Here is a 27,650-nt window from a genome sequence, read left to right as displayed (position 1 = left end):
CGCCCTGCCAGGCCTGCTGCCCCCTGGAGTGGCCAAGCTCCCTGCCAGGGTCTGTGGGGACAAGTGGGCAGCCCGAAACGGAGGGAGCCGCCCGGCCAGCCTAGGCCCCACCAGGACACTCCCTCTCAGGGACCTTCAATCGGCCCCATGGATCCCAGAACCTATCCTGACCTCCGCAGGCCCCGAGGGCAGGAATGCAGGCCAGAGCAGCCCTGGACTAAGCGCCTAGGTCCCCAGCGGGAACAGATGTGGATGCGCAGCCAGCTCTGGGTGACAGGGACCCGCCAGGCGCGGACCATGGGGCTGACATCCAGCTTGTCCTCCCAGGGGCCCTGGTGTGGGCACCATGCTGCCCCACCCTGGGAACTTCCAAGGGATCAGCCCACAGCCCACAGAGGTGACAAGTTTCTGGCTGCCTCCCCTCCCCTCAACCACCCACAGTGTCTCCTGGGACGGTCGCTCCCATTAGCCACCTGCCCCAAGACCCCAGCCCAGGCTGTCTGGGGTAACGTGCCGTGTCAGACTCCAGGCCTGGGAACCAGCCTCAGAAAGCCTCCCAAGATGGAGGAAGGACAGGCCTGTCACCCCTCAGGACAGGGCAAGGGGGCTCAGGTCACCACATGGCCAGGGTGGGGCTGCTGGTCCTAGGAGGGGAGTGTGGCCCCAGAAGGCGCATGTCCCTGAGACCCAGCCCAGTCCTGAGGCCAAAGGTGGACCCCAGACCTGTGCGTGTAAGGTGGGGGCTATCAACCAGCACAGGTTCCGCAGGCCCTGCTCCCGAGTCTGCGAGCACTCCACAGTCGGGGGCATTTTATTTCTAGAAAAAGTGACAAGCTCTGCTTAGCCAGTACACCCAGGAGCAGGATCGCAGTGGGGCCCACGGGGCACGACCCCCTTCCCACGTGCACAGAGCCTCCAGCACCAGGCCCCCCACGGCTAATGAGGGCATGGACCACATGGGGGCCTGAGGCACTGGGGCAGCAGTGTCCACAGACGCCCCCACATGCCCCTGGACTGGAAGCGGGTGCCCGAGGTCCTCTGTCCTGGGGGAGAGCTGAGGGGCAGCAGGATGGGACTGGAGCTGTGAGAGCCCGGAGCCAGGCCTGCACGCCGCCCGCCGGCCCCCCCGCCTGCCTGCCCGCAGACCCAGGGAAGGAGGGAGTGGGGAGGCGGACACAGGTGTGGACGCACTTCAGAAGCCCTTCTCGATGCTCAGGGTGCGGCGGGTGACGTGCTCCAGTTCCCCAGACACGTAGTCGGCCATGCTGATGCGATAGTGCGCCAGCATCTTCAGCATGAGCCGCAGGTTCAGCCACCACTGCTCCAGGGGCATGCGGTGCCTGCCGGCGGGGGGGGCGGCGGTCAGGGGGAGGGGCCACTCCTCAGGCTGCGGCCCCAACCCGGGCCGCACATCCCTTCCCGGGACACCTGGACGCCGGCCCTTGCCAACGCATTGAGGGATGTCAGTGGTGGTGTCTGGGGTCCCCGTCCTGCCTGGATGCCCAGGCTGCGTGTGCCCTCAGACCTGATCATCCGTTGACCCCTCACCACCTGCCCTGTCAGGAGGGGTGGGGCCTGGGGTCAGCCCTGGGCGTGGGGATGAGATGGCCCTGTGGGGTGAGGGTTCCAGTGTGGCCACACCGCTCTGCTGGCACACCCACCCCAGGGAGGGCTGAGCCCCGTGGGCCACCCCTCTTTCGAGGCACTCACTCAAAGTCAGTGTCCTTCTTGAGCTCGGTGACAGGGCTGAATGCCACCGCCTTCTTCTGCAGGCCGATCACGCAGGCTGAGTCCGCGTCGTTGGCGAACACTCGCCCTGTGGACAGGGGCACGTGCTGGCCCAGGGCCCCGCCAAGGGCAGGTCCGCCCGGGCCACCCCTCACCACGTACCCTTGCGGTAGACCGCCCGCAGCTTCTCGGACATCCAGAGAATGGCCTTCACGCCCAGCTTGGTACCATAGTTCCGGTCAAAGGGGGTGGGAGCCCCTCCCTGGAAACACAGTGGGTGAGGCCAGGGTCTGGCCTTCGCTGGGGAGGCGACGGGCCACAGGCAGCTCCAGCCTGGGCACGAGCCCAGCAACCTGGCCCTGCAGGACCCTAGGCGAGCACCCCTGGGCAATTCTGACACCCCATCCCTCGGTCCGCAGCACCTCGGCCCCTTTCTCCACCCCTAATCCAGCCTGAAAGCCACCTCCAGAGGCCAGGCAGTGGGGTGCCTACTCACTGAGTCAGGGGGCCTCCTTAGGCCCCTGCATCCGACAGGCAGGTCCCACCCCCAGTGAGCAAAGACCTCCGGGAGAGGGGAGGCCTGAGGGCACACACAACTCTGGCTGGGAGATCCCACAGCATAGGCTTCCTGCAGGGCCCCCAGGAGACGGAGAAGGGGAGGGGTCTTGTGAGGTGGAGGCTGCCACAGGGGTCCCAGCCCTGCCCCGTCCTAGTCTGGAGACCTCCTCTGTCTCCTTGCCTGTGCTGTGGGGTGACTCTGGTCTGGCTATGAGGCAAAAGTGGCACCTACGGCCAGGTGCCCCGTGAGGAGGGGCACAGAGAAGGGTCCTCATCCTGCCTCGTCCTCTGGGGACCCCCGGCCCACTCCCAGAAGGGGCAGGGGCCACCTTCCCGAATCCACACCCCCACCCCGCACCTGCTGCAGGTGGCCCAGGACGTTGGTCCTGCAGTCGAACACGCCCTTCCCCTCGGAGGAGTACAGGTTATACAGAAACTCCGTGGTGTAGTGTTCGTGGCTCTTCTCGTTTCTGCGAAGAGGAAGGGGGGCCCCAGCTGAGTGGCAGCCGGCTCAGGTCTCCGCCGGACGCTGAGCCCCTCTGGGCTGGGCCACAGGCTCTCGGGAAAGCTCAACCCACCCACCCCTCCCCAAGGCCCCAGCCTTGCCCCACCCAGCCGCCCCTCAGCAGCCCTGGCCCGCAGGCTGGGGTCTGGAAGTTCCCGCCGGGACGGGGCTCACGCGGCCGCCTCACCGGAGCACCAGGCCCCTCTGGATGTCCGTCTTCATCTTCTCGGTCATGTGCTCCACGTTGGCCTGCAGGGGCGGGCGCTGGGGTGAGCGGAGTTGGGGCAGCAGCTGGAACTGCACCCCACCAACCTGAAGGCTGTGGGATTTTCCAGACTAACCAACGGGTGGGGGGGCAACGTGACCCAGGTCAGCCTGGTCCGGGGCAGGCGGGTTGGGGGTGCTGTAGGCCTGGAAGGACTGTGAGGGGTGGGGCGGGGGGCCTGTGGCCGGACCATGAGGCCGGGTGGGGCAGGCCAGGGCCGGGAGGCCACGGAAGCCACAGGGCTGAGGGCCTGCACAGTGGGGGGGTGATGGGCGCAGGGGGTCACAGGCTGGGCCTCCTTGCAGGCAGCCGACCCCCCGCCTGCTGGGTGGCGGTTCCTCAGCCTGGGCTCCCCCTCTGCCTGGCCTGCTCCCGAGTGTTTGAGGACGGCCCCCTCAGCCCCACTGGGTGGTCTGCAGCAGGGGGTGGGGGCGGGGGATCAGCTCACTTTTAAGTCCTGGATGTTGAAAGGATCCTCAAAGACGTAGGCAGCGTCGGCCCCCACAGCGATGCCAGTCACGGTGGCCAGGTAGCCGCAGTAGCCCCCCATGGTCTCCACGATGAACACACGGCGCTTGGTCCCCGAGGCCGACTGCTTGATGCGGTCGCAGCTCTAAGGGCCAGCGGCGGTCAGAGCTCTCCCCTGGGTCTGGGGAGCCGCATGGCGCAGCGGGGACCCGGGTCTCTCTCCAAAGCCAACTGACCATCGAGAGCGGCCCGGACAGCCTCACCACGCGCCCTCCGCACGCCCACAGAGAATGGGGCCCTCAGTCCGGGTGGCTCTGTCCCCAAGGACAAGGGGGTGCCGCTGGCACCTGGCGCGTGGAGGCCGGGGGACGCTGCCAGGAGGCCTTCCCTGACCTTGGGCCAGGGGTACAACAGACCTCGTTTCTCATCCGCAAACAGGGAAAGAGGCTGCTGCCACTGCAGGGTGGTCTCAAACAAAAGACCAGAAGGCACGTGAGGCGAGTGCCCAGCAGACGCTAATGACGCCACGACACTTGGTCACTATCCTAACTCTGAGCGGTTCCGCGTTTGAAAATGAAATTACAGCAGCAGGTGAAGAGTTGAGGAAAGAAATAAAACAGATGAGCAGGTTGTTGGTGTCTGAACTAGGGATAAACCCCAGATTACAGACGGAGAGCAAGGTGGAAGAAAACAGCTAAAATTATGGCAAAAAGGTCCAGAACCTACAGATACAAAAAGGCTCACAGATAAGACAGAAAATGTGCCCAGAGAAAATAAGGCAAATGGTGGGAAAAGACAGTTTCCAAAAGAACCCCACAAATGGGCAATAAACGAATAGGAAAATGTTCAACCTCAGCAGAACTCAGAGCTGCAAGTTAACCCGAACACTGTCTTCCCCTGTCTGGGGAGGGGCAGGGGTACCAGGGGAGGCGCTGTGCGCGACCCACAGCGGTGCAGGTCGGGGAGGGGACGCGTGAATCCACAGGAGACCCTGCAGGAGCATGGGGTCTGTGGGTGGGTGATGGGGGGGTTCCTCTAGTCTCTTGTTTTATTTGTGCTTTTTCCTTTAATAACATGCAGAGCCTGCCTGAGCAACATACCCCCTTCCAGCTTCAGGCCCCCCAGTACGGAGGTGCTGGCAGAAGCTGGGCTCGTGTGGGGTCACAGGCGGGGGGTCAGGAAAGGTCTAGAGTGGGTAGAGAGCACTGGGGACACGCCCACAGAGCCCAGGTGCTGTCGGCCTGCTGGGACCTCTCCAGGAAGGGGACTTCCCCCTCCCACTCCCCGTCACAACCGGAGTCTGGGGTTCCCCCCAGAGCCACGTGCGGCTGCTTCACCAAACAGAACCGTGGCCCGACGTCCACGCCACTATGCATCTCAACTACGTCAGCTGCAGCCCTGACCGCCGTCGCCCCTGCACCCTGGGGACCCCCGAGGCACACCCCTCCCTGCCTCCCGCAAGGCCTTGGGGGGCAGCCGGGCTCTGCCCACTCCCCACGCCCCAACCCCCCGGCAGCCACTCTGGGCGCATTCTGCCCCCAGCCCGTGTGGGCGGAGAGGTCCCGGGCCCACCTCCATGGCGGCGTTGACGGCAGTGTCCGAGCCCAGGCTGAAGTCAGTGCCAGGCACGTTGTTGCTGATGGTGGCGGGCACGACGCACATCACGATGCACAGCTCCTCGTAGCGCCCGCGGGCCTCCACCAGCTGCAGCACCCCCTCGTAGGCCTGTAGGCGGTAGGGAGGGAGCTCAGGGCCCACCCTGGAGAGGCTGGGCTTGGGGGTGAGGCCGGAGGAGGGGCTGGCCAGCTCCCGGGCCAGAGGCCCCCCGGGTCCTGCTCCCCCGCCTTGTGCCCGGGGCTGGGCGTCTGGACCCACCTGCCCCCACCTCCAGGGCCACGACTGGGAGCTCTGCAGCCAACGACAGGCTGTGAGACCCCCAGGAGGATGGGAAGGGGGCCCACCTGCCCTGCCTCGACACCGGTCGGCTCAGACTCCTCCGAGAAAGGACGAGAGCTGACATGCCACCCACTAGGGCTGATGAAGCACCAGCATCACACCCGCACGCCCCCCGCTGCCCAGAACTCCACCAGAGCCCTGCGGACACCGCCTCCCGCGAGGGAGACGGAGGCGCCCCTACCCAGGCTGCCCCACCCCCACCTCCACCTCCTGTGGCCAGAGCTGCCCCGCCCCCTGCTGCTCCCCCTACCCACCCCCCACCCCCGGCATTAATCTGAACTTTGTGAAGCCGTCAAGAAAGGGTAAAAACCCTCCCCAGCCCACACCACACTTACCCTGGTGGCCCCCATGTGTCCAGCTGGTCCAAGGTAACTCCCCGCACATGGGGCTTCCGGGGGGGCCACCTGAAGGGCCCCACGCCCCTGGGTCCCCTCCACCCACACCTGTTCCCCTGCGGTGGCCCCTCACCTCGAAGCCACCGATGACCAGCAGGGCGTGGATGTTGTACGTGCGGAGGTTTTCCACAATCTTCTCCATGAGGCCCTTGGGCAGCGTCCTGCCAGGGAGGTAAATCAGATGGATGTGTGTGTCAGCACAGAAGGCCAGCTGGAAGGACACACATCCAGCCATGTCTGACCGTAGGAGAAAGCGGGCCGGGGACATGGCAGTGTGATTGCTGGTTGGAGATGGAAGCACCGGGGGCAGTTGGACAGAGGGCCAGGCACCCGCTCAGCGCCCTCGCTGGGCGCTGGCCACTGCTCCCTGCCCTCCAGACAACCTGGCTGGAGCTCCACTTCCCCCGTGGGAGGGTGCCTCCTGCAGGCGTGGGGACACCTGAGCAGCCTTCCTCTACACAGACGACCTCAAATGAGCTCTCAGCCGGAAGCCCCAAGCAGGAGGGTCTGTGTCCCGCTCTGGAAAGGCCACTGGCCAGAACGGACCTAGCCCGGGGCTAGGGAGCTGGTTTCCCTTGCAGCCCACCCCCCCACCTGGCTGAGCCTGCACGTGGGATCTCCCACCCTCAGATGCCCACGGTGGCCATGGGACCTGGGCTGGTGGCCAGCCACTCACCTCTTGGTCCCCAGCATAGAGCCGCCACGCCCCAGCCAGCCGGCCACGTCATGCCAGCCCACTTCCTGCACCTGTAAGAGGGAGGCAGAGCTTCAGGGGGGCGAGCTGGGGACACTCGCCCACTTCCCCTCAGGTGACACACCTGTGCTCTGGGAGAGCTCATCCTTGGAGGAACAGAGGCCGTGCCAGGCACTGACCGACACACCCCAGGTCAGAGCGGGGTCTCGGGGTCCAGGCACCACCAACATGGACCCAGCTGCTCCCCCTCCCCCTTCCCTCCAGGGCGCTGAACTGGCTTTTCCCCGTGTGCCCACATCGTGAGCCTCTTGGTCTCTGTTCGTAAACAAGCCAGGACTGCCTTATAAACGACCGAAGACACAGACCCCACCACCGCAAGCCTGGTCCCCAGCCCGGCCTCAGCACGGCCGCACCTACCTGACCCTTGGCCAGGCCTTCAAAGCCGTCGTGTACGACGTACACCGTGTGGCCCTGGGAGATGCCGGAACGCACTGCCGAGCGCACGGCCGCGTTCATGCCGGCCGCCGGGGCGCCCACGTTCAGAATGGCCAAGGAGAAGTTGGTCTTCAGAGAAGGGGAGGAGACAGGAGCGTGAGCTCGGGGCTGGGGAGGGACCACTGGCCAGGACAGAAGTCAGCAGAGAGCAGCTTCCAGAAAGGGGGCCCGGGTCCTCGTGCCAGCCTGGACACCATCCAGTGACTGGACCGCCCCCAGGAGTGACAAACCCCTGTCCTCCCGACTCCACAAGGCTCTGGCGAAGACCTCATGAGCTACAGTGCAGGCCCAGCTCATAACCCGCAAAGCCCTCGGCCGAGGGCAGGGGACGGACACCGGCCACTGCCGGCCAAACGCGGCTCATGGGGCGGCAGCGGGCTCGGGCCACGGTCAGCGCCTTTCAGCAACCACCCCACGCCAGGGGTCAGAGGCAGCGCCCCAGAAAGCCCTGCAGGAGCAAGACGGATGCAGAGGGAAGGGGCCACCGCAGCCAGGCCAAGGACACGCGAGGAAGCAGGTGATGCTGACGCAAGGACGATGGTTGATTTAACCTGATAGACTCAACACACTACCTCAGCCCGGGATCAACGTGAGAGTTACCAGCGGGCTCCTTCACAACCGTCCCCCTGCTGCTCCTCAGCGCCTGCACGTGTGCGGCACAGACGGTGCACCTCCCTACACGCAGCCCCTTCCAGCACTCGGCAGCCAGGTGTGCCGGGCAGCCTGGCTCCAGCGGGTCCTGGTGACACCAGCCCTGATGCCCCGGGGGTGGTCCCGCCCCAGCCGGCTCTGGGAGGGGATGTGGAGACCAGCTGCCGCCCACCCGATCAGCTTGCAGGATAAATGGGGGTGCCGGGACCCCACTGCCCAAGTTTGTCTTGATAGAACCCTTTCCTTGTCCCTGGGGATTTCAGAAATGAACCCTGCTGTCATCTTGATTGTGAAGAGAGCCCATTTCCTGAGGCTGCAGCCCTTTTGGAAAGCATTGTAAACACTAGCTCCCTCCTGTCCAGAGACCAGCCAGTGGGCCTGACGGTCTCCTTCAGCCATTTGATGAGCGACAGGCCAGACGCAGGCTGTTGGGACCTGCTGGTCAAGCAGAGGCCAGGCCTGCCTCTCCGCACAGCGCTCAGACCCCAGACAGAAGGGAGGGCCCCCAGCTCAGCCCGGCCAGCTCCCCGCCTCCTGGGTGCGGGCGGCAGGCAGACCCCAGCAGCCACGCAGGCAGGAAGGGGCTGCGACGTAACCAAGCGTGGGCCCTGCCCCCCGCCTCACCTTCTCCTTGGAGATTTTCTGGTGTGCAAGCAGCTTGTAAATGTTCCAGTTGTTCTCAAAGTTCCTGGAAAGGAAGCGGACATGCAGCCCACAGCCCACAGCCCACAGCTCAGCACAGCTCAGCCACCAAGGAGCCAGGCTCGGCGCAGCCCCAATCCCCACCCTCGTCTGGGCGCCATCGCTGGGCGGTGGAGACCCCTGGGAACATACGCTCCCAATGCCTCTCAGCAAAGCAGGTGCCCGCGTCCGGCCTGGGTGGGGTCAGGGAGCATGACCACGGGAACCACGGGAAGCAGACCTGCAGGCCAGCCGACCTCCAGGACAGCCTCCGCTGCCTCGTTCTGCGGACTCCCCCTTCCCCCTCCCCCCAGGTGCGCTCCGTGTCACTCCCTGTGCTATGTCCCTCACCCCCGCCCTGCAGGCCCTGCCCTGAGCGGTGGATCCACGCAGCCTGCCTGCTTCCCCGCGCAGGGACGGTCGGGCTCGTCGCTCCCGCTCCACCTCACGCTGCGCGGCCCGTGCCCTAGGAGGAGGGGCTCAGAGCGCCAGCTCTGCAGGTGGACGTGTCCTGCTGTCAGGGGCGGCTCTGTGCGAGCCACGCGGGAGTCTGCCAGGGACCTCGCTGAGCAGACAGCCGCCCAGCGCCAGGGCCACTAGGCCCTCACCTGCCGCGCAACTGGATGGCCTCGTCGAACCTCTTCTCATCCATGGCCTTCTGCACCTCCTTGGTCTGAAAGCAAAGAAGCGCGGGCTGGAGGAGGTGGCCTGGCGCCCACAGCTGAGCCCACCTCAGGGCCTGTCACAGACCTGCTGGGCAGCCGGGTCCTCCCCTCCCCAGGGGGGATCCCTGGGCCTCGCTCCTCCTAGGAGCAAAGAGTGAGGCTGCTCTGCCCCAGCTGTGGGCCCCCCAAACCTGCAGAGTGGGAGCCAGCATCCCCACCGCCAGCCTCTCAGCCTCCTTCTGCCCTCCCCTCCTCTCTGCGTTCCCGTGGTTCCTGCTCTGATCACATCAAATGTCCCAGTGGCTCTGGACCCCGCTCCCCCTTTGCCCTCCCATCCTGGTCCCAGTGCACCCCTGCCTAGTTTGCAAGGCCTGTCCCAGGCCACCGACTCTGGGAAGCTAAGTGACTTTGGCTCTCCCTTGGCCCCCCCAGTTCCCCCTGGCTGTCCTCCCCACCTCAGACCCCCCAGGTTCCCTGCAGCACCCACATCTCCCTTGGGGCTGTTTGCACCTCGGAAGCACCTTGGGGATGTGCTCACACCGCCCTCCCCGACCTGGACAGCAGGCCTTGGACACCGAGGCCCCTGGGTGGAGGCACGACAGGAGGTGGCGACGTGCGCGGCCCGCTCCAGTAACACCGAGGGGGATGCGTGGGAGGGGCTCTCGCAGCAGGCCTGTTGGCAGGGCCCTGAGAGGCCTGGAGGGACTGCAGCTCTGGGGCTCCAGGGGGGAGGGGCAGAGCACAGCCGAGCTCTGAGGCCCTGGGCGCCTCCCTCGGGAGCCCCCATCCCGGGCGGGCTGGTGCTCACCATCTGCACACATTCCATGAGGGGCAGCCGCACTGACTGGTTCCCCGAGAGGCTGACCACGCAGGCCGGCGTGTCGGGCGTGGCCTCCAGCAGCGCCATCACGGCCTCCATGCCCATCTTGCTGCTCTGCGCGGGGAGGGGGAGGGCAGGGCTCAGGCAGGTGCACCCACTACTCCCAGCCTCGTGCACAGGGCCCCGGGCAGACGCACAAGCCCTCAGCTCTCAGAGCCCCACCCCATCACACACACGCTAGAAGATTCTAAAATAATTAGCACCGTTTACAGTGACCATCCCTCACGATAGCCCCTGGGCACCATCTCAGGGGGCCTCAGCCAGCCCCACGAGGAGGGCGTGGCCACGCACCCCAGCTGCCGCCGTGGGGCTGGGCTGGGCTGGGCTGGAGCTGAGTTCTTTCCGCTGTGACAGCCTTCCTCGCTGGAGGCTCCTTTGTCACTGCTGCCCTGGCGTGTGCGCAAATCTGGGCGTGGGCCGGCAGGCCAGGCAGCTTAAACAGGTGAGGACTGCCCTCCGTGGGGACAAACCCAAACACAGGTCCCAGCACAGCCAACGGGAACAGACAGGTGCAGGAGAGAGCGAGGCCCACAGCACCGGCTCTGCTCAGTGAGAGCGGCCGGTCTGCTGCCTCCGGCCATGCCCGCTGGCCTCACCCCCGCCTCCTGGGCACCAACTGGTCAGCTGTGCGTCAGGAACAGCCTTGGAAGACAAGCTCCTGTGTACCCCGGGATCACCGTGTGACGGCTCCTCTCCTTAATGCACCCACTGTGTGCTGGTGTCGCCCCCGAGACTGGGCTGGGGACCAGCACTGGGCCCATCTCCTCTGATGGCTCATTGTCTCCGACCCAGGCCTCGGGGGTCTCCACCAGCATTCACAAAACCGGCAGGCCAGGCTGATCTCCAGCCACCAGGGGAGGCCCCAGACCCATTCTGGCACCCGGCAGCCACATCCCTGCACCAGGCCTGGTGGAGGGCCAGCGCTTGGCCGCTCTGTCCCAGGCCCCTCAGGAGGCTCCTTGAATGCACCCCTGGGGCTTCACAGAGGGGGCAGAGGGTGACTGGCCAGGTTGGACAGGCCCCCTCCGAGATCAGTGTCCCCACTGCTCCACGCAGGATGGAAGATGAGCTGAGGCCTCCTGGGAAAGGTCAGCCCAGCAGCTCCCCCAGGCCCACGCCAGTCGTCTGGCCTCACACCAGCACAGTGGCCCGGGCACAGCTCCCCCACCCCCAGGTGACCAGCACTCACGCGCAGGCCCTTTACCACCTTGGGGCCCTCCTGGCTCCAGACCCTATCTCCCTGTGGCTGCACCGTGATTCGCACCCAGCAGAGGGTGAGGTGGGACCAGTAATCAGGATGGCTAAGGCACTCGAGCCAGGATCCAGCACCCAGGCCCCGAGAGGCAAGGCTCCCAGGCCACAGGCCAGACCCAGAACTGGACGTCAGACCCACGGGGCCCGCTGCTCCCTCCACCCTCCTTCCTCCAGGACCAGCCAAAGCCATCACCAAGAGGGGCAGGGCCTCGGCTGCCGGGCCTCAGTCTCACCCAAGAGCACCAGCAAAAATGAAAAACCGCTCACACTCAGTCGTGGACCCACGCCCACCCATGCACCCACGCCCAGGGCCACCTACCAGGACACGATCAAATGCCGAGGGGGTCCCTCCCCTCTGCACGTGGCCCAGCACCGTCACACGCGTGTCAAAGCCCAGCCTCTGGACCACCAGCTGCTCATTGGGACAAAGAGATGGGGGTCCTGGAGTTCGCTGCCCCACCCCCACCGACCTGCCACCCCATGGCCCCCAACCTTCTCTGATCCTCTCCCCAACACTGCCTCAGGGATTTTGGGATGTTGGCCCCCCAGGGACCCCACAGAGTCAGTCCAGGGTTCACCTGTACATCGTGTGTGTAGCGCCTGGTTCCACGTGACTGTGCAGACGTGTGTTTCTGTGTCAGTTTGAGGATGTGTTTCCACAGGCGCGTGTGTGTGTGCGCTCCTGTGTGAACGTGATGTTTCCACGTCAGTCTGAGTGTTTCCGTGTACCTGGGTGTGTGCTTCTGTGCGAGCGTGTGGGGGTGTGTTTCCGTGTGAGCTGTGAGTGTGTGCGCCCACGCGTGTGTGGGTTGCGGGAGCACGTCATGGTCTGCAGCCCCTGCAGGTCCGGCCCCGCCAGGCACAGCAGCGCGAAGCCCAGGGCACAGGGATCGGCAGACGGGCCGGCTCCTGGCAGCACTTGGCCAGGGACGCAAGGCCAGGACGGGCGGCCAAAGTGAAGGGCACAGAGGCTCCCGGGGCTGCGCCTCACTCTGGGATGCAGGCCCAGGGCCCTGGGGCAGAACCTGGTCACAGGGAGAAAGGCTTCCCCGAAAACCCAGTTGTTCTGTTGTGAATCTGGTACCAGATAGGCAGTGGGCACTCCTGTCACTGGGGGCCAGTAGGGGCTGGACCCTGTCACTGGGACACTGTTGGAGAACTGGACAGGGCTTTTGGTGGGGAATGTTCTGAATGAAGACTGGGAACCGGAGGGTTGGGGGCCCCCAACAGGTGGGGGCCACACCTCAGCCTTGGGGGCCCAGGGCTTCTCAGGGAGCTCCGGTGCACCCACCCCACATCTGGCAATCGCTGGGAGTGAGAAAACTCCTCCCAGGAGCCTCCTCCCTGTGGAAGCCAGGGGTGGGGCCCCAGCACGAGCACCTGGGGACTGGAGATAAAAGGGAGCCCCTACTGAGGCCCCGTCCACCCCATGCACCCCGGGCCCCCGACTCACGTCCTTCACGTAGCGGGAGGAGATGGGCTGCCCGTGGCGGTCGATGGCGCCCTCCGCGATGATGATGATGTTCAGTCGGGACCCTCGGCTCCGAGTCTGGGTCAGAGACGCCCCAGCGCTCAGCCGCCCGCCTGAAGACACCTGCCCCAGACATGGCCGCCACCCGCAAGCCCTCCCTGGGTCCCACCTCAGGGGTCATGTGGGCCAGGGGCAAGGGGTGCGCTGCGATGGGGGAGCCAGGACCCCCTGTCCCTCCCGGGGGTGGGGCTGGGGAGGGGGAGCTTCAGGGGGCCGGGGGGCTCCTCCTCCCCCTCCCCCTCCCGCGGCTGAGGGAAGGCGCCCTACATCAGCTGGGGGTGAACAAATTAGCGTTACTTATTACCTGCTGCAAACACAAATCTTTTTGGGAATTTTAAAGAGCTTCTTACTTATTTCCTCAAGAAACGTTTGAGGGTGTCACTCTGACCCACCAGCCCCACGTTTGCCCCACAGCACTCAAAGAGCCTTAGAGAGAAAGACAGGGTCAGAGCAGCTCCTACGAGGTTTGGGTGCGAAGAAAGGGGGAACGGGGGGGTGGAGGGCTGCCTGGAGGAGGTGGCGCTGGTGCAGTGAAGTGAGACAGCCAGAGACAGGGCTGCAGGCGGAGCAGAAGAGCCTGCACCTCCCTCAGCCTCACTCGGCAGCCCAGGAGGTGAGCAGGGCAGAGGGTGACACCTGAACGTAACAGGTGGGGAACCTGAGGCTCCGGGAAGCCCAGGGAGGTCCTGAGGGCCTTACACAGAGCAGACAAGAGCCAGCGGGTGCAGCCCTGGGTCCAGGCCGCCTCCAGGAAGCTCGGCCCCGAGCTCCCAGTGAAAGAGCCGAGGCCGAGGTCAGCCAGGGGCATCAGCGCCAGGACCGGGCCCAGCGCCTGGGCCGCGAGGACTCCAGCCAAGGGGAGGGCAGGGGCCTCTGGCCAGCTTCACCCACTCGGCTCAGCTCAGCCCTACCCCTGGTTCCACTGGGGAAGGTTCCAGAAGCCAGTAAAGACCCTCAGCCCCTCCCCTGCCCTGTGTAGGGATGCACTGCCCTGGGGGGAGGGGAGACTAGCATCTGGTAGTGGATGGGACTGGTGCCACCGCCTGGCCACAGGGACGCTCCAGGGCCAGCCCCAGCCCCGCCCACCCGCCTCCCTCCGAAGGCCTCCCCGCCCCCTCAGACCTCCCAGGACTCAAAACAAAGGGGCCAGCCCCCGGCAGCCTCCATGCTCAGTGTGCCCTTGGGCTGGGGCATACAAGACACTGTGGGTGGGCACAGCCCCTCAGGGCCCCAGACTGGGCCTGAGTGGGAACTTGGGTGCACAATCCCAGGGGCTCCCCTGCCCTGAATGCAGATCACAGCCCTCAAACCCCTGGCCCCCCCATCTGAAGGCACCTCTCTCTCCCAGGGCAGCACCTCCCCCTACCCTGTCATGGCCGTCCTGTCTACCGCTGAGCCCGGGCCTAGCCGAGGGGCCCCCTGCCCTGGTTGAGGGGTCCCAGGAGTCCCCAGGGCAGAGTACCTGCCTGTTCTGTCCCGGGGCCCCCAACTCCACCTCGAGGAGCCCAGAGAGCCGCGTCCCAGGCACCCGTCTCAGGCACCCTGCCCGTCCACCCTGGATGAAGCCTCAGCCGCCCACCCACTCCTGCCTCCACAGCCCACTCTGGGTCTCTTCAGCTGGAGCCACCTGTCCCTGTCCCTGCCTGCCCATCTTCACAAGGCCACCTCCCCCAGCTCAGGCTCAGTGATCACAGCCTCCCTGGGAAGCCAACTTGACCACATCCCTGATTCTGCCCCTTCCCCTGCATCAACACTGACCACGCAGAGCCAAGCCTCGAGCAGTGGCCTGAGTGTTCTCGGCCCCCTCTGCCCTCGGAGGCGGGCCCCCAGGCATGTGCATCGCAGTCAGCACCAAACCCATCCCCACTCCTCACTGGGGCCGCCCCCAGAGGGACACCTGCAGGTGCTTGCTGAACCAGAGTGAAGACGGCCCAGCCAGAGCTGGCCGCACCATCCCAGTGACACTGCTCCAGGACACCTGCTCTCTGGGAAGAGACCTTAGCGCTCACCTCGCCAAGCCTCTCGCACATGAAGTTCTCCCAGCCGTCCTCAGGGGGGGCCTCCGGGATGAAGAGCCAGTCAGCCCCCGAGGCCAGGGCGGACACCAGGGCCAGGTACCTGGAGGAGCAGGAGGGATGGGGATTGAGTGGGGTGGGCCACAGACTCCGGACCCTGGGTCTCGGGGGAGGTACATCTCTGAGCTGCATCCAGCCCCAGAGTCAGGACTCCCCACACCCCCGGCTCTCACACCTACAGCGTTAAGTGAACACCTGCTATGTGCCAGCCACCAGGGAGGTGCCAAGCCTCTACTCCCACTCCCCCAAAGCCACGGGCCCCCCAGCTCACCAGGGCAGCCCCCTTACCCGCAGTGTCGTCCCATCACCTCCAGCACGAAGGTCCTCTGATGGCTGTGGACGCGGAAGGGGCAGATGGCATCAGTGCCCAGCCCCGCTGAGCTGAGCTGAGCTGAGCTGCGAGTCCGGGCCTCCCACGGCAGGCCTCCCACGGCCCCACCTCTGCCAAGGGAGTGCCCAGGAGACACCAAGGACAAGGGAGCAGCCCGAGGACAGGCAGCCTCTGTCACTCAAGGGCGGCCAGGCCTCTGCACCAAGAGCCACCTTTCGGGCTCAGAACCGGCTTCAGGCTGCTTTTCCCTGACCTGCTCCTGAGGCTGAAAGCCTCTTGCCTTGCCTGAGGCTGGCCTCACCAGCCACTAGCCAGTCACCACGGCCCCAGGGCCATAGGCAGCCTGTCAGAGCCGGCTGCACTGCTGGGGCTCGGGGCAGCCTGACGGGCTGGGGACCCTAACCCCAAGCCCCTGTGCTCACCCCACTATGCATCACCCCCCAACCAGGTAGGTAGTCAGTACAGACTCCCAGAGACAGAATTACGCAGACAGCGCAGAGCAGCGGCCTCGCCCCTTCACCGGGAGACGGGCCCCTGAGCTCGCCTGCCGGGCGGCGGCCGGGCGCTGGGTGCTGCGGGCCCCGCTCACCTCTGGGCGGTGGTGGTGATGGCATCAATGACCTCCATGATGCGGTGCAGGGCCGAGTCTGTGCCAATGGTCATGTCGGTGCCGCAGAAGTCGTTATCGATAGAGCCCACCAGCCCAGCGATGTTCAGGTGCGAGTAGGTCTGAGCCGTGCTTTCTGAGATCTTGCCTGGAGAAAGAGGAGCCGGGGTGGGCTGCAGCCTCACCACTCCTACCCGGCTCCCTCGGCCACCATACACAGCTCGAGACCTCTACCCCGATCCGCACCCCCAGCCCACCCAGCAGTGCAGCCTGGTCAGGTCCTAAGGCTCTGGTCCCCCTCCCCAGGTCCAGCAGTGGGACTCCCGGGGAGCCAGGGGAGCAGCGGGGGCAGTAGCTGAACTTTTGATACCGAGTGCAGACTCACCACCTGACCAGGAGACCTCCGGGGAGCCTCAAAGAGTGCACACCCCTCGTCTCCAGGTCCCCCACGAGTGGCACGGAACTGACCAAGCTCCAAGAGATCACTTTCCAACCCAAAGACCCTGGAACTTTGTGTCTAAAGTTATTAAATTTTAACTATTACACTTCTGCAAACTGGCAAGTCCGTAACCCACATCCAGGAATCACACTTAGCACTGGTGAGTCCACCTGGGAGCTGCCATCCAGCCCTAGGGGGACAGCACTGCCTGCGGGTCCCTGACGCTGAGACCCCGGGGCCTCGAGCTCACTGACCTCACTCCCCGCCAAACCAGGCCCTCAGCTCGGGGAGCCGTCTAGGGTAGACCCGGCCTTGGGCCAGGACAGGACCCCTCCTCCCAGCTGGCAGCCAGGCAACGTCTTGCCTGCCTCCACTCCTGCCTGCTCCCCAGCTAAAGGCGCTCTGTCCGGGCTCGGATGCGGACCCACCTTCCTTCAGCAGCTCCTCCAGCAGGCTGCCCCACTCGCTGCGGAAGATGTTGGCGCCCGTGAGGCTGCCATCCCCACCGATGACACACAGGTTAGTGATGCCACGCTGCACGAGGTTGTAGGCCGCAGCCAGGCGGCCCTCCCGCGTGGTGAAGGCCTTGCAGCGGGCGCTGCCAATAACGGTGCCGCCCTGCATGGAGGAGAGGGAGCCTGCACCAGCGGGGACCAGAGAGATCCCGGTACCGGGCAGACAGGGACTGGGGGACCCAGAAGGGCTGTGCCCCCCTGGGTCTGTCCTGTGTGTGTCCATGTCTCCCTCTTAGTCACCAACCGCAGCCTCACCAGTTGGATGATGTTGGAGACACTGAGCCAGTTGGCCGGCTTGATGTTCTCGCCTCCTTCCACGAGGCCCTCGTAGCCCTGAAACCGAGAGGACAGCATGAGATGGGCGCACACAGCAACCAGACAGCACCATCGATGGAAGCAGGACCGGTGGAACCTCAGCCAAAACCCCATCCGGCAGGAAGTGGGCCCAGGGGCCCCGACCGCCAAGGCCCCTCTACCCCCAGGGCCCGGGTCACCCAGAGTCAGGGGCTATCAAGGGAGAGACGGGGGCCCCCAAACGGGCCTTTCGGAGCCCCTCTGCAGGGCCTGCAGGACAGTTTACCATGCAGCGTAACTCCTGTCAAGGGCAGCCCCCTTGATGAGTGACCACGAGCCACACCGGGCCACCACGCCCGGGATGGAAACAGAAGCAGCCCAGCAGGCCCCCTGCCCTGCCGGGACCTCCCCTCCCAGAAGTGCCCGCAGCCCACCTCCCAAGGGCATTGACTGGATACGGAAATGACAGCGCAGCACCCGCTCTGTGTCTGGCTCCCCTCACCAGGCCGGTGTCTGCGAGGCCCCAAGGGGCGTGGGCAGCAGTGTCTACACTCGCTGCCGTGCGGGAGGCCCCCGTGCAGGCCCACGTTTACGATCTGTCCCCTGTCAATGGACATTCCCAAGGGATCCAGTTTGGGGCTATTAGAAATAATGCTGCTAAAAGCACACGTCTCGCAGGAAAGGGCTCCTGGGTTGCTGGGTGTGGGACCAGCCACCAACGGCACGGCCATACGTGCTTGAGATGACCTCCTCGCCTATTGGCAACGCGGTGGGGCCTCTGGGCGCTCAGCCCCACGGAGCCAGGCTGTGCTGGTCTCCACCATGGAGGCTGTGTGTGGTCCCTGCAGGTGGTTCTCCCTGAGCCTCTTCCCTATGGCCCCCTGGACAGCCTCGGCCAGACAGGCTGCCCCAGCGCCCTGCCTGTCTCATCTATCGTGTTCCTGACCCCTTTCTGTTAGCAGGCGTTCTTTATACAGTCTGGAGAGAGAACACACGCTTTCACAAATGGTGAGAAGACACAGCACCACCGAGCCGAGATGAGCAAGGCCGCCTCCTCCACGCAGGCCTCCCCAACCCCTCCATGAGCCACCGCTGCTGCCTGGGGCTCGGCTCTGGGCATCTGCTCTGTGACCCACCTTCTCTCCTACCACCCTTGTCATTCGGTCACGGGGCCTGCAGCTCCTGGGCAGCGAGGCCTGGGGGCAGGCGGGGCAGATGCTCCCGCCCTTGGGGGAGGGGGTAGGAAGCAGGCCTCGGAGAAGGTTCCCGGGGCCAAAGGACGGCCCTCCACCTGAAGGACCATCAAGCCAACTTCTCCAACTCAGGCCAAGCCTCGTCCCCCCTCTCCCTCTGGTCAGGATTTCGGCCACGAGGACGAACACCACCCCCCGCCTCCCCGTATGGAAAAGCGGGAGAAAACCTGAAGCCCCACAGCAGGCACGGCCCGGCGCAGGCGGCCCTGCCTGCAGCCCCAGGGTTGGGCACAGAGCCCGCGCACGGGGCAGCCCGACCCCAGCCCCACTGTGCACCCCGGCAGTTCCCAGAGACCCCGACAAGCTAGGTGTCTCCCAGCTGGAGTCGAAGCTTCACGGACACACCCTCCTTTCCTGGCCCGGGAAACTTCGAGAATGTCTTCACGAACCTCCATCCATTTTGTGTCGCTCCTCCCCTCTCCCCTCTCCCCTCCTTCTGCCTTCTCCACTCCTGCCTGGCCAGGAACCCTGGCAGCCTCAGAACGGGCTGCAGTCCCAGCGCCCTTCCCGCAGCCGGCCTTGTGTCAGCTCTGATCTCTGAGCTCTAAGCCACAGGTGAATAAAAACAGCCCCATTCACCGAGCCCGTCTCAGGGTCAGGGCTGTGAAAAGTGCCTTTACTCTCAACATTGCACTAGCTTTCGTGCCCTCACCTCCCCACTTCAAAGAAGAAATGGACGGTCAGGGAGGTGAAGGGATGCCCCATCACATGTGTACGACCTCCGGGAGCCGGGCATTAGGCCCTCCCCTCCCTGACTGGAGGCCACTTGTCCACAAAACTAGGCCACTCTCTGAAGAATCTCACCCTGTCCTCCAGAAGGTTCTACACCATTATCAGGGCGAGGGTCCCACCTGTCCAGCTCCTGAGACCACAGGTCCCTGAGACTCTGAAGATAAGTGCTTCCCAAACATGACCTAGGGCCTTGCAGGGTCCTGGCCATCGAAGCCGGTCTGAGGGTCCAGATCCTGTGGGAGGGTAGGGCCTCCAGAACATTCAGGCAGCCCCATACAGCCAGGGCTGGCGGGGAAGGGCCTGACCTGGGCCAGGGCAAAGGGACAGGACTCGGACACGCCCAAGGTGGGAGGAGGGAAGCTCCGGAAGGAGCAGAGTAGGGGGTTCACTACATTCTAGTAAAGCAACGAAACAAAGTACAAAGCACAAGAGAATTCTAGGGCATGTGTACTCGCGCATGCGCACGCATACGCATACGTGTGCCCCAAATGGAGACAGGGATTTGTGGGGGAGGGACTGAGGGAGATACAAAGCAAAGTGGGCAGCATCTGTGGCCAGGATGAGATGGAACAATGATACTCTGTTGCTTTGTGCAAGAAGACTACTTGCTGTAAACAGTTTGAGGGTAATACAAACTCAGGTTTAGGTAATGAGGACGTGAGAGGGCTGGGGATCAGGTCGGGGTGAGGTCCCGGGCCTCCCAGGAGGCAGCTTCATGCCCTCCTCTCTCAAGTGACACACCCAACCACAAGTCCCCAGGCTGGAGGGCGGGCTCCCCACAACCATCCCGGAGCAGGGCTGGCCCCACCCCACCCGTCTGTCCTGACCAGCCTCTCTCTGGGCCTGGGCCTCAGGGATTGAACAATGACAATGACTGTGCTGGGACAGGATCGACCATCCTTCCTCCCTCCCCCACGCCTCACCCCCCCTCCTCCCCCTGCTCCCGGCCAGAGCACGCAGCCCACCCAGCACCTTACCTCGTAGATGAGGAAGACCTTGGCCCCCACGTAAATGCCCATGCGCGTAACAGCTCGAACAGCGGCGTTCATGCCTGCGAAGGGGCAGGGAGACGCCCGTCAGTGGAGACTTGGGGTGTCGGGGCCCTGGACCTTCGCTCCCCGCATCTCAGGGGACACTGAGCCAGGAGCCCAAGCCCAGCACAGGGTGAACCCCACCCCAGTGTCATTCCAGCTTCCAAGCATTTGGAAATAAGCTGCCCAGGAAGGTCCCCACCTGGACTGGATTCCGCCAGAGTCTGGAGAACAGGCAGGTGCAAACCTGCCACATTGTGTCTGGCCTCAGCCTGCCTCGTGCTCACCTGTGGCCCCTGCTGCTCAGCACCACACCCCTCCTACTCCTGTGGCCAGACCCTGACCTGGGGGAATCTCAGCAAGTCGGGTGTACGACCCCAGGATGAAAGAGGAGACAGGTGGGACACAGGGGGCAGCAGCCTTCCAAACCCACCCTCAGCCTCTGCTGGACTCTGGGCCACCACACTGGGGGGCAGCTCAGGGGATACCTGAAAGTCAGTGTCCCTTGGCCCTGGGGCCATAAACGCCCTGCCCCACGGCCTGGAGAGTGGCCTTCATAGGACAAGGGAGGACAACACCCCCTAAGGCTAGGATCTGGGACTGTTGGTGTTGCAGAATATTGTGTTCCAGCTCAGTTGTGACAGCTACCTGAATCCAGGCGAGAGACCAAACAGCCCTCGGACAAACGGAGAACTCAAGCTTGTTACACCAAAGGGCCCACAGGAGTTAACACTCCAAGCTCTGGACCCGTCTGTAGGGTTACACCGGCTTTTATAAACTGCCAGTTTACACTTTGCAACATCATATGCAAATGAGGTATAAGGAAAGTTGACTAATTAAGAACAAGCTTTGTAGAAATGGACCAATTAGGAGGGCGAGAAATAACCAATCAGAAGTGAGCTCCATGCAAATGAAGTACTACAAATGGACCAATCAGAAGTTAGGGAAATGAACCAATCAGGAGTTAGGGAAATAACTAATCAGGAGTGAAGGAAATAACCAATCAGAAGTGAGCTCAGGGAACCAATAGAATTTTAGGCGTAAGTAAGCCGTTTCAGAGGCAAAAAGTGAGATACAGCCTCTGAGCCAGGGAGCCGGATGGTGCTGGTAGGAGAGTAATGGCCCTGCCTGTCTTTTTATGGGGCTTCCTGCCTCACTGGGGGGGTCTGGCGGCCTCCGGCAGTCAGCTAAATGGCCTCATGCACACCGGGGCCACCAGGCTCGGGGGTCACCTCGCTTCCTTGACCCCTGGCCCCAGCCCCTGTCTACAGCAGCTACCCTGCAGTATAGGCTTCCTGGAAAGACAGACAATCGTGGGGCAGGAAGAGAGCGCAGCTCACAAGAAATACTCAAAAGAGTCCAATGGAACCTCACTCCCGTTCCCTTGCGGTCAGTTCCCGCGGGCCTGGCCCATAGTAGGGCTCACAAGGCACAACCCGAGGAAGCCCCATGGGCGGCCCCACGGGGGACAGGTGCACCAGCAGTAGCCCAACGCGGCAGCCCCTGCTGCTGTCTGAGGGTGGGACGGGGCCTCCAGGTGGCCTGACGCGCACAGCTGCAGCCCCCGCAAGCCCAGAGAATGCTAGGTCAGATACCAGGTCAGATGCCAGGTGGGTGGCCCTGTGCGGGCACCCGGGGCAGGCCCAGCCCCCACCCTGACTGCCACCTGGCAGGGGGCCATGGCTGAGGCCTGGGAATCAGCAGCTGGAGGCAATTTGCCTCAAACCTTTCCTGTCACAAAAGCTATCAGTGGGACGGGCAGGACAGACACTGGTCTTCAAGAGGAAGAAAGTTGGCCAAGGCCACCCACCCCAGGTCCCAGCCTCTGATGCCAGGTCTGGGGGTCTGATCACAGAGGTGACCTGTGCTCAGTCTCGCCCCGGGGACCACCCCTGCTCCCCCGCCTTCCTCCCGCAGGCCTGGCCCAGAGCCCACACTCACATCCTGTGGTCTGTCCCCAGGCTGGGAAAGCCCTTACCTGCCCTCCGGGCCCCCTGAGCTGGTGGAGGGGCAGTTCCTAGCAGCTTGGGCATCCTGCAGGAGTGCTGTCACCCACAGGATCCCTAGAGCATGCGTGGTCCACATGGTGACCCCAACTCGATGACTCTCGACCATTACCCTGATTACACAAGTCTCACCCTGTCTCCAGCCTGGAGGCAGGGCCCAGGGAGTGAGCAGCTCTCAGACAAGGCATTGAGGGCTGGACAGCAGTGAGAACCTCAGGAAGAGCTCTGCAGGAAGAGCCTCTCCCAGGGCAGGCCCACGGCCCACGGCCCATGGCTCCCGGCCTACGGCCCTAGCTCCTGGCCCAGGGCTCCAAGCCCACAGCCCACAGCTCCCGGCCCACAGCCCACAGCTCCCGGCCCACGGCCCACAGCTCCCGGCCCGTGGCCTACAGCTCTCGGCCCACAGCTCCCAGCCCATGACTCCCTGCCCACGGCCAATGGCTCCCGGCCCACGGCTCCCGGCCCACGGCCCACAGCTTCCAGCCCAAGGCTCCCGGCACATAGTTCCTGGGAAATCAGCTGGGGAATTTGCCACTATCCTCATTCTGCAGATGAGAAATCCCAGCAGGTGAGGGCAGGGCCAGGGTCAGTGGAGCACAGAGGCCAGACGGACCCTGAGCTGGCCATGCCCATGGCTTACACACCTGCCTTTAGCAAGAAAATCCCATTTCTAAAGAAAGCATAAATATCTCTCATCTCCCAAAGGGATGGAAGTGGGGTTGCAGAAATCGAAGTTAAGGGCAGGAGCCCAGAGAGTGCACCCCACATACATACTCCCAGACAGCTGGGCTGCCCCCAGAACCTAAATCTGAAGGGCCGAAAGTCCTGCTGCCTGAGGCCAGGGGGCTGTGAGCTGCACTCTCCTTGCCCTGCCTGCCCTCCCGGCCCTGCCTGCCCTCGCGGCCCCTGCCAGATGAGATGAAACAGCTGCAGTGCTGCCCCCACCCCCCAGCGCCCCTCAGCAGGCTCTGGGTCCTGCAGAAGCATCCGGCCACCTCTTGGGCCTTGGCCAGCCGAGGCTTTTCACTCTCAGGTATCTGCCTCCCCTGGCCGCCCTTGCTGGGGTGAGGCCACTTGGGGCTCAAGGTCCAAGCCCCGCCTCTGGGAGCAGGAGGGAGGCCAGCAGTTCCGGGTGGGTGAGGAGAGAGGGTGGGGACAGGGGGGGCAGCGGCCGGAGACCCAGGCCACCGTCCAACCAGAGGTCATGGCCATCCCACTAGCCAGCCTGGAGGCCTTGTCCGGAGCCCCAAGGACAGCAGAGGGCCCCAGGCTTAAGGTACTGTTTGCAGTCTCGTGGCAGAGAGCAAATGACCATATTACACTCTCAAATCTTGGAAAGGAATTGTACCAGCTGCCATGGAGACAGAGGCCTGAGGGCGTGGGTTTCCTTGCCTAGTAAACCTCACTGTAAGCTGCCTTCCTTAAAAGAGCCTATTTAGTTGCCTTTAATCTGCTTTTCTTTCTCGAAATAACCCTGGGCAGCAGCCATAAGCCCCGAGGGTCAGAGGAGCAGGCAGGAGAAAAGCTGCAGCTGACGGACCACGCCTCGACCCTTGACCCTTGACCCTCAACACGTCACCCTCACCCTCCAGCAGGCCAGGGAGACTGCAACTGAGGACCTCCTGCTGGAGGAAATTGACATCACAAACTGATGTCTGAGGAGGACGTGTTTGTCCCTAAGGTGACTTTTCATCACAATTAGCTTCCGGAAAAGCCAAACGGACAGGAAAGAGGTGAGCCTGAGAGGACCTGCGGTCCAGCAGGTCAGCATCTAATTGTCAGCTGATGTGAAGATGCAGAGCCAGGCAGGGACAGACAAGATGGGGAGGGAGCCCTCACCTGCAAACACAGGCCATCACCAGCTACACTGAGCAGCCTGGAAAAGGCCGGTCCTGGGTGCTACTGAGGGACAGGGCTGGGGCCGCCCAGGGCCAAGACCCAGGGGGTCAATGGAGGGGGAGCTGGGCTGTTTTACAGCCTTGTAGTCACTTTTGTACAAAGTAACATCCTTGAACAACAACTGCCTTTCCTCAACTCACAGATGGGCACTCTGGCCAACAGGAAGGGCAGAGGACATGGCTTCTGGGCTGGCTGGAAGGAACCTGTCCGGTGGCTCATCCTGGCCTCTCCCCACTGCTTACAGAAGGGGAAACTGGGGCCCGAGGGAAGTGCTCGGGTCAAATCACAGAGCTGGTCCAGGCTGGCCCAACCAGGATAGGGTCTGGCCCTCCATGCCATGAGGCTGGCTGGTTTTCACTCGTTCCAACAAACGCAGACTAGCATCTGGGAGGCAAGCGCACATCAGGGTGGATACCCATTCTCTGCAGCTGCTGTCGGCCCCGCACCCACATGGGAGAGCACACAAGGGAGGGCCCATGTGGCACCAGCAGGTCCCAAAAGGTCAGCCTTATCTGGAAGGCACTGAGGACCCCTGAGGGCAAACTGGGAACCCACCGTCTGGAGCCAGGTCCCCAGAGTGGTGCAAGCAAGAGTGAGTGGGCCCAGGGCAGACACCCACTGGCTGGCTTTCAGAACTTACAAACCAGAAAGGCTCCCTACCCCGCAGAGAGCTAGCTGGCCCTCATCTTCCTCCAGGCCTCGGTCCCAGCCCTAAACTGGGGAAGCTGGCGGAGTCCTCCTCTCTCAAAGCCCCAACCAGAAAATCATGGTGACAGCCGCTAGGGGAATAGGGAAGCAAGGACACCTGCAGGAGGTGAGGTGGCTGCTGGTCAGCCCAGCCGGTGGTACGCTGACGGCCACACTCCGAGGCATCCAGGAAGCACTGCCTGTTCTGTGTGGGGCTCCAGGGCAGGGCTGGCCAAGTGGAGACCCGCAGGTCAGACAGGCTCTGCCCTCAGCTGGCCCACCTGCCGGGATGGCAGCACTGCACCTCCGCGCTCCCTCACCCTATTTGGCCTGTGCAGGGGGGAGGGGGCACGCCGCCCACCGGGCTCCGCACCTCTGCACCTCTGCCTACACGCCCTTGTTCATCAAGCCCAGCCCTCCCTCCAGCGCTGCTGTCTCCCCTGTGCAGACGGCAGCCTGGGGTCTGGCAGCCTGGGGTGGAGACCCGGAGCCGCACGAGGCAGGGAGAGGGGCCTTGCCTCCGAGAGGACCTCTCTGGAGAGGCGGGTCTAGCCCTCTCACTTCCCGGGATCCAGTCTCAGGGATGATGCTTCCGCAAGACCACCTTCTCCGCCAGCTCTCCTCCCGCGGCCCCGCCCACTGGCCATGCTCTGAGAGGGAGCCGCCATCCCCCAGCAACAGGCAGCCAGTGCTCTGGCCATGCGGGGTTGTGGACGTGCAGCAGAGCACAGTGCCCGCCCTGCCAGGTCCAGAGGGCTCAGCTCGAACCCGCGGGAGGCCTCCCGCCTCGCAGCAGGCCGCGATGCAGACAGTGGCTGACTCGTCTGACTCAGTCCCCCCACCTGGGTTGCCCCTTGTGAGAGCCGCTTCCTCCGACCTCTTCCCCTCTGACCTCTTCCCCGCTTCTGAGTGGGGACAGGGGAGTCTGGGGCCTGAGGCAGGGAGAGGAGGTGTGTGTCTACACTCCTGATCTGGAAGGAGGCAGACCCCGCCCAGCCGTGCAGCCCAAGGGTGCGGGCTGGGTTTCTTCCAGGCCTGCTCCCTGGGCTACTTAAGGTCTTTCCTGGGGTTCAAGGTGTGTGGTGTGGCCAGGCCCAGGCCCAACAGGTGCCACATTGGTCATCCCCGGAGAGAGGCACTGGAGAGCAGCAGTCAGGCCCCCAGGAGGGGGCTGCCAGGATAGACCCCAAGAGGGGCACTCACCCAGCTCTGCCAGGTCCTGGCTGTAGGATGCTGGGCAGGCCACCGGGAAGGCCATCTTTGGCTTCCCCTGTACAAGCCCGGTGAGAACAGGTCTGCACTGAGGAAAAATGCCCCAGAGCCACCCTGGAGGCGGTGGTTTGGGGGAAGCACTGTGCCCCCAGGTTGCGCTTCAGAACCAGGAAGAGCGGGCTCTAGGCCTGCGGGGACCTGCTCAGAACCTCAGCGACCTCCGCTTGGCGTGGCCTCCAGGAAATGGGCTCCCGACAACAGCCACCGGGGAAGGGGTGTGGGCAGCGCCCGGGGCGGCACGGGCGGCGAGAGCGTCTCGTCCCGCCACGGCCGGCCGCGCAGTCACACCCCCGGCGGGCGGGGCGCAGAGGCCGTGGTGGGTGGCACGTACGCAGGCCCGGACTCGTCCGGGTGGGTTCGGGACAGGGACCTGGATGGGCACGAGGAGGCGGCGGAAAGCGCAGCCCCGCAGGAGGACCTGCTGGTCGCGCGCCGCAGGCCCCGGCTGAGGGTGGCGGGCGCGCCCCAGGGCCCTGGGGACAGGCAGAACCCCCGCCCGCAGGCGACCGGCCGCGCGCCCTCGCCCACCTTGCGCATCGCCGCCGCTGGTCAGCACGCCGATGGCCTTGCCGGCCCCGGACATCCGCAGCTTCTCCAGATCCACGGTGGCCATGGCGGCGCCAACTCGGCCGCGCTCGCTCAGCCGCCCCGAGCCGCCGCTGTCGCCGGTCCCGCCCCGCGCCCTGCGCTCCGCCCCGGCGCCGGGTGAGGTCACCGCTGGCCACGAGGGCGGGGCGCGGGGCGGGGCCGACGAGCCCGCGTGGCTGTCCCGGGGTCCGGGGCGCGCACCCGCCACCTGGCCGTCCGCGGCGGCCGCACCTGGGCCTCGGGCCCACTGAGCCAGAATTTTAGTTCAAGTTTCCAGACCTGTTCGGTCTGATCCAGGACCGCGTTCGTGGAGCGTGCGCAGTCCAGCCGTCCAGGTCTGCTCGTCACAACCGGCGGCAGAGCCAGTCGAGTGTCAACCAGACCGGAGGGACGGCCCGGGGAGGGGGCCGGACGCGACCCTTTGCGCACCGCCGCCTGCCCCGCGTCTGGCAGGACTTCTAGGCGCCGGTCTATTTTAACTTTGTTCTTTGCTGGAGCCACAGGAGCCCTACCCACTCAGGGCCCCCCAGCCACCGCCCTCAAGCTTTAACCGAGGGCCCACCGAGAGCGGTGGACGATTAAGATGCGAAAGGAATTAAGAGGAAACCCTGCCAGGCTTCGTTCATTCATTTATACATTACTTCAGTAAGTACTTGCTGGACCCGTGGAAAACGTGCACACGGGGCAGCGAGGTGGGTGGGGACCTGGGTCCGGACAGTGTGGGCTCTACGTCGGATGGTCAGCGGATCAGTCACTCGGAGGGTTGGAGCCCCTCCCCTGATCCAGGCCCCCTAGCTGGGGGTGGGGGGGGTGGGGGCCCAGCCCGTCACCAGAACAGACTTGACCCCAGCCCTCAGGAAGCCTGGTTGCTGGCGGGAGAGTCCCTTTGAGCCAAACTGGGGTTTCCAAGGAAAGGCCTCCATCCTGGGCTAGCAGTGGGCGGGTCCCAGGAGCCCCAGCAGGGGGCTGGGGGTGGGGTGACACTCTGTTTCTTGAGCTGAGTGCTGAGCCAGGTGTTTGCTTTGTGAAAATTCAGCGAGCTGATCGCCTGTGATTTGTGCGGTTTTCTTTGTATGCTATGCTTTAATACAAAGTTTACTAAAAATATTCCATTGTGGGGGGCGGGGAAGTGGGGGGAGTGTTAGTCAACGGGGGGGAGTGGCAGTTCTGCAGAATGAGTGCGTCCCCGAGCTCA

At 64.4% G+C, this 27,650-nt stretch overlaps 1 protein-coding gene across 1 annotated transcript; it reads right to left on the bottom strand.

Annotated features, from left to right (window-relative positions):
- Positions 1 to 760: 760 nt before the first annotated feature.
- On the bottom strand, positions 761 to 26,540 carry PFKL (phosphofructokinase, liver type). Its single transcript, XM_031460727.2, has 22 exons — positions 26,396 to 26,540; positions 19,950 to 20,023; positions 16,949 to 17,026; positions 16,607 to 16,796; positions 15,722 to 15,887; positions 15,090 to 15,134; positions 14,736 to 14,844; positions 12,649 to 12,744; positions 11,515 to 11,607; positions 9,870 to 9,995; positions 9,005 to 9,069; positions 8,340 to 8,403; positions 6,987 to 7,133; positions 6,552 to 6,622; positions 5,949 to 6,036; positions 5,097 to 5,249; positions 3,505 to 3,669; positions 2,979 to 3,040; positions 2,645 to 2,756; positions 1,891 to 1,990; positions 1,711 to 1,816; positions 761 to 1,340 (listed from the first exon to the last, which is right to left on the bottom strand). The coding sequence occupies exons 1-22, from the start codon at positions 26,478 to 26,480 to the stop codon at positions 1,193 to 1,195; spliced, it is 2,343 nt and encodes a 780-aa protein (XP_031316587.2). The 5' UTR covers positions 26,481 to 26,540; the 3' UTR covers positions 761 to 1,192.
- Between the last annotated feature and the right edge of the window lie 1,110 nt (positions 26,541 to 27,650).

The sequence above is a fragment of the Camelus dromedarius genome, chromosome 2 (genome assembly GCF_036321535.1).
Source record: "Camelus dromedarius isolate mCamDro1 chromosome 2, mCamDro1.pat, whole genome shotgun sequence".
Taxonomy (NCBI): domain Eukaryota; kingdom Metazoa; phylum Chordata; class Mammalia; order Artiodactyla; family Camelidae; genus Camelus; species Camelus dromedarius.
This window is presented reverse-complemented; position numbering and strand designations above follow the sequence as displayed.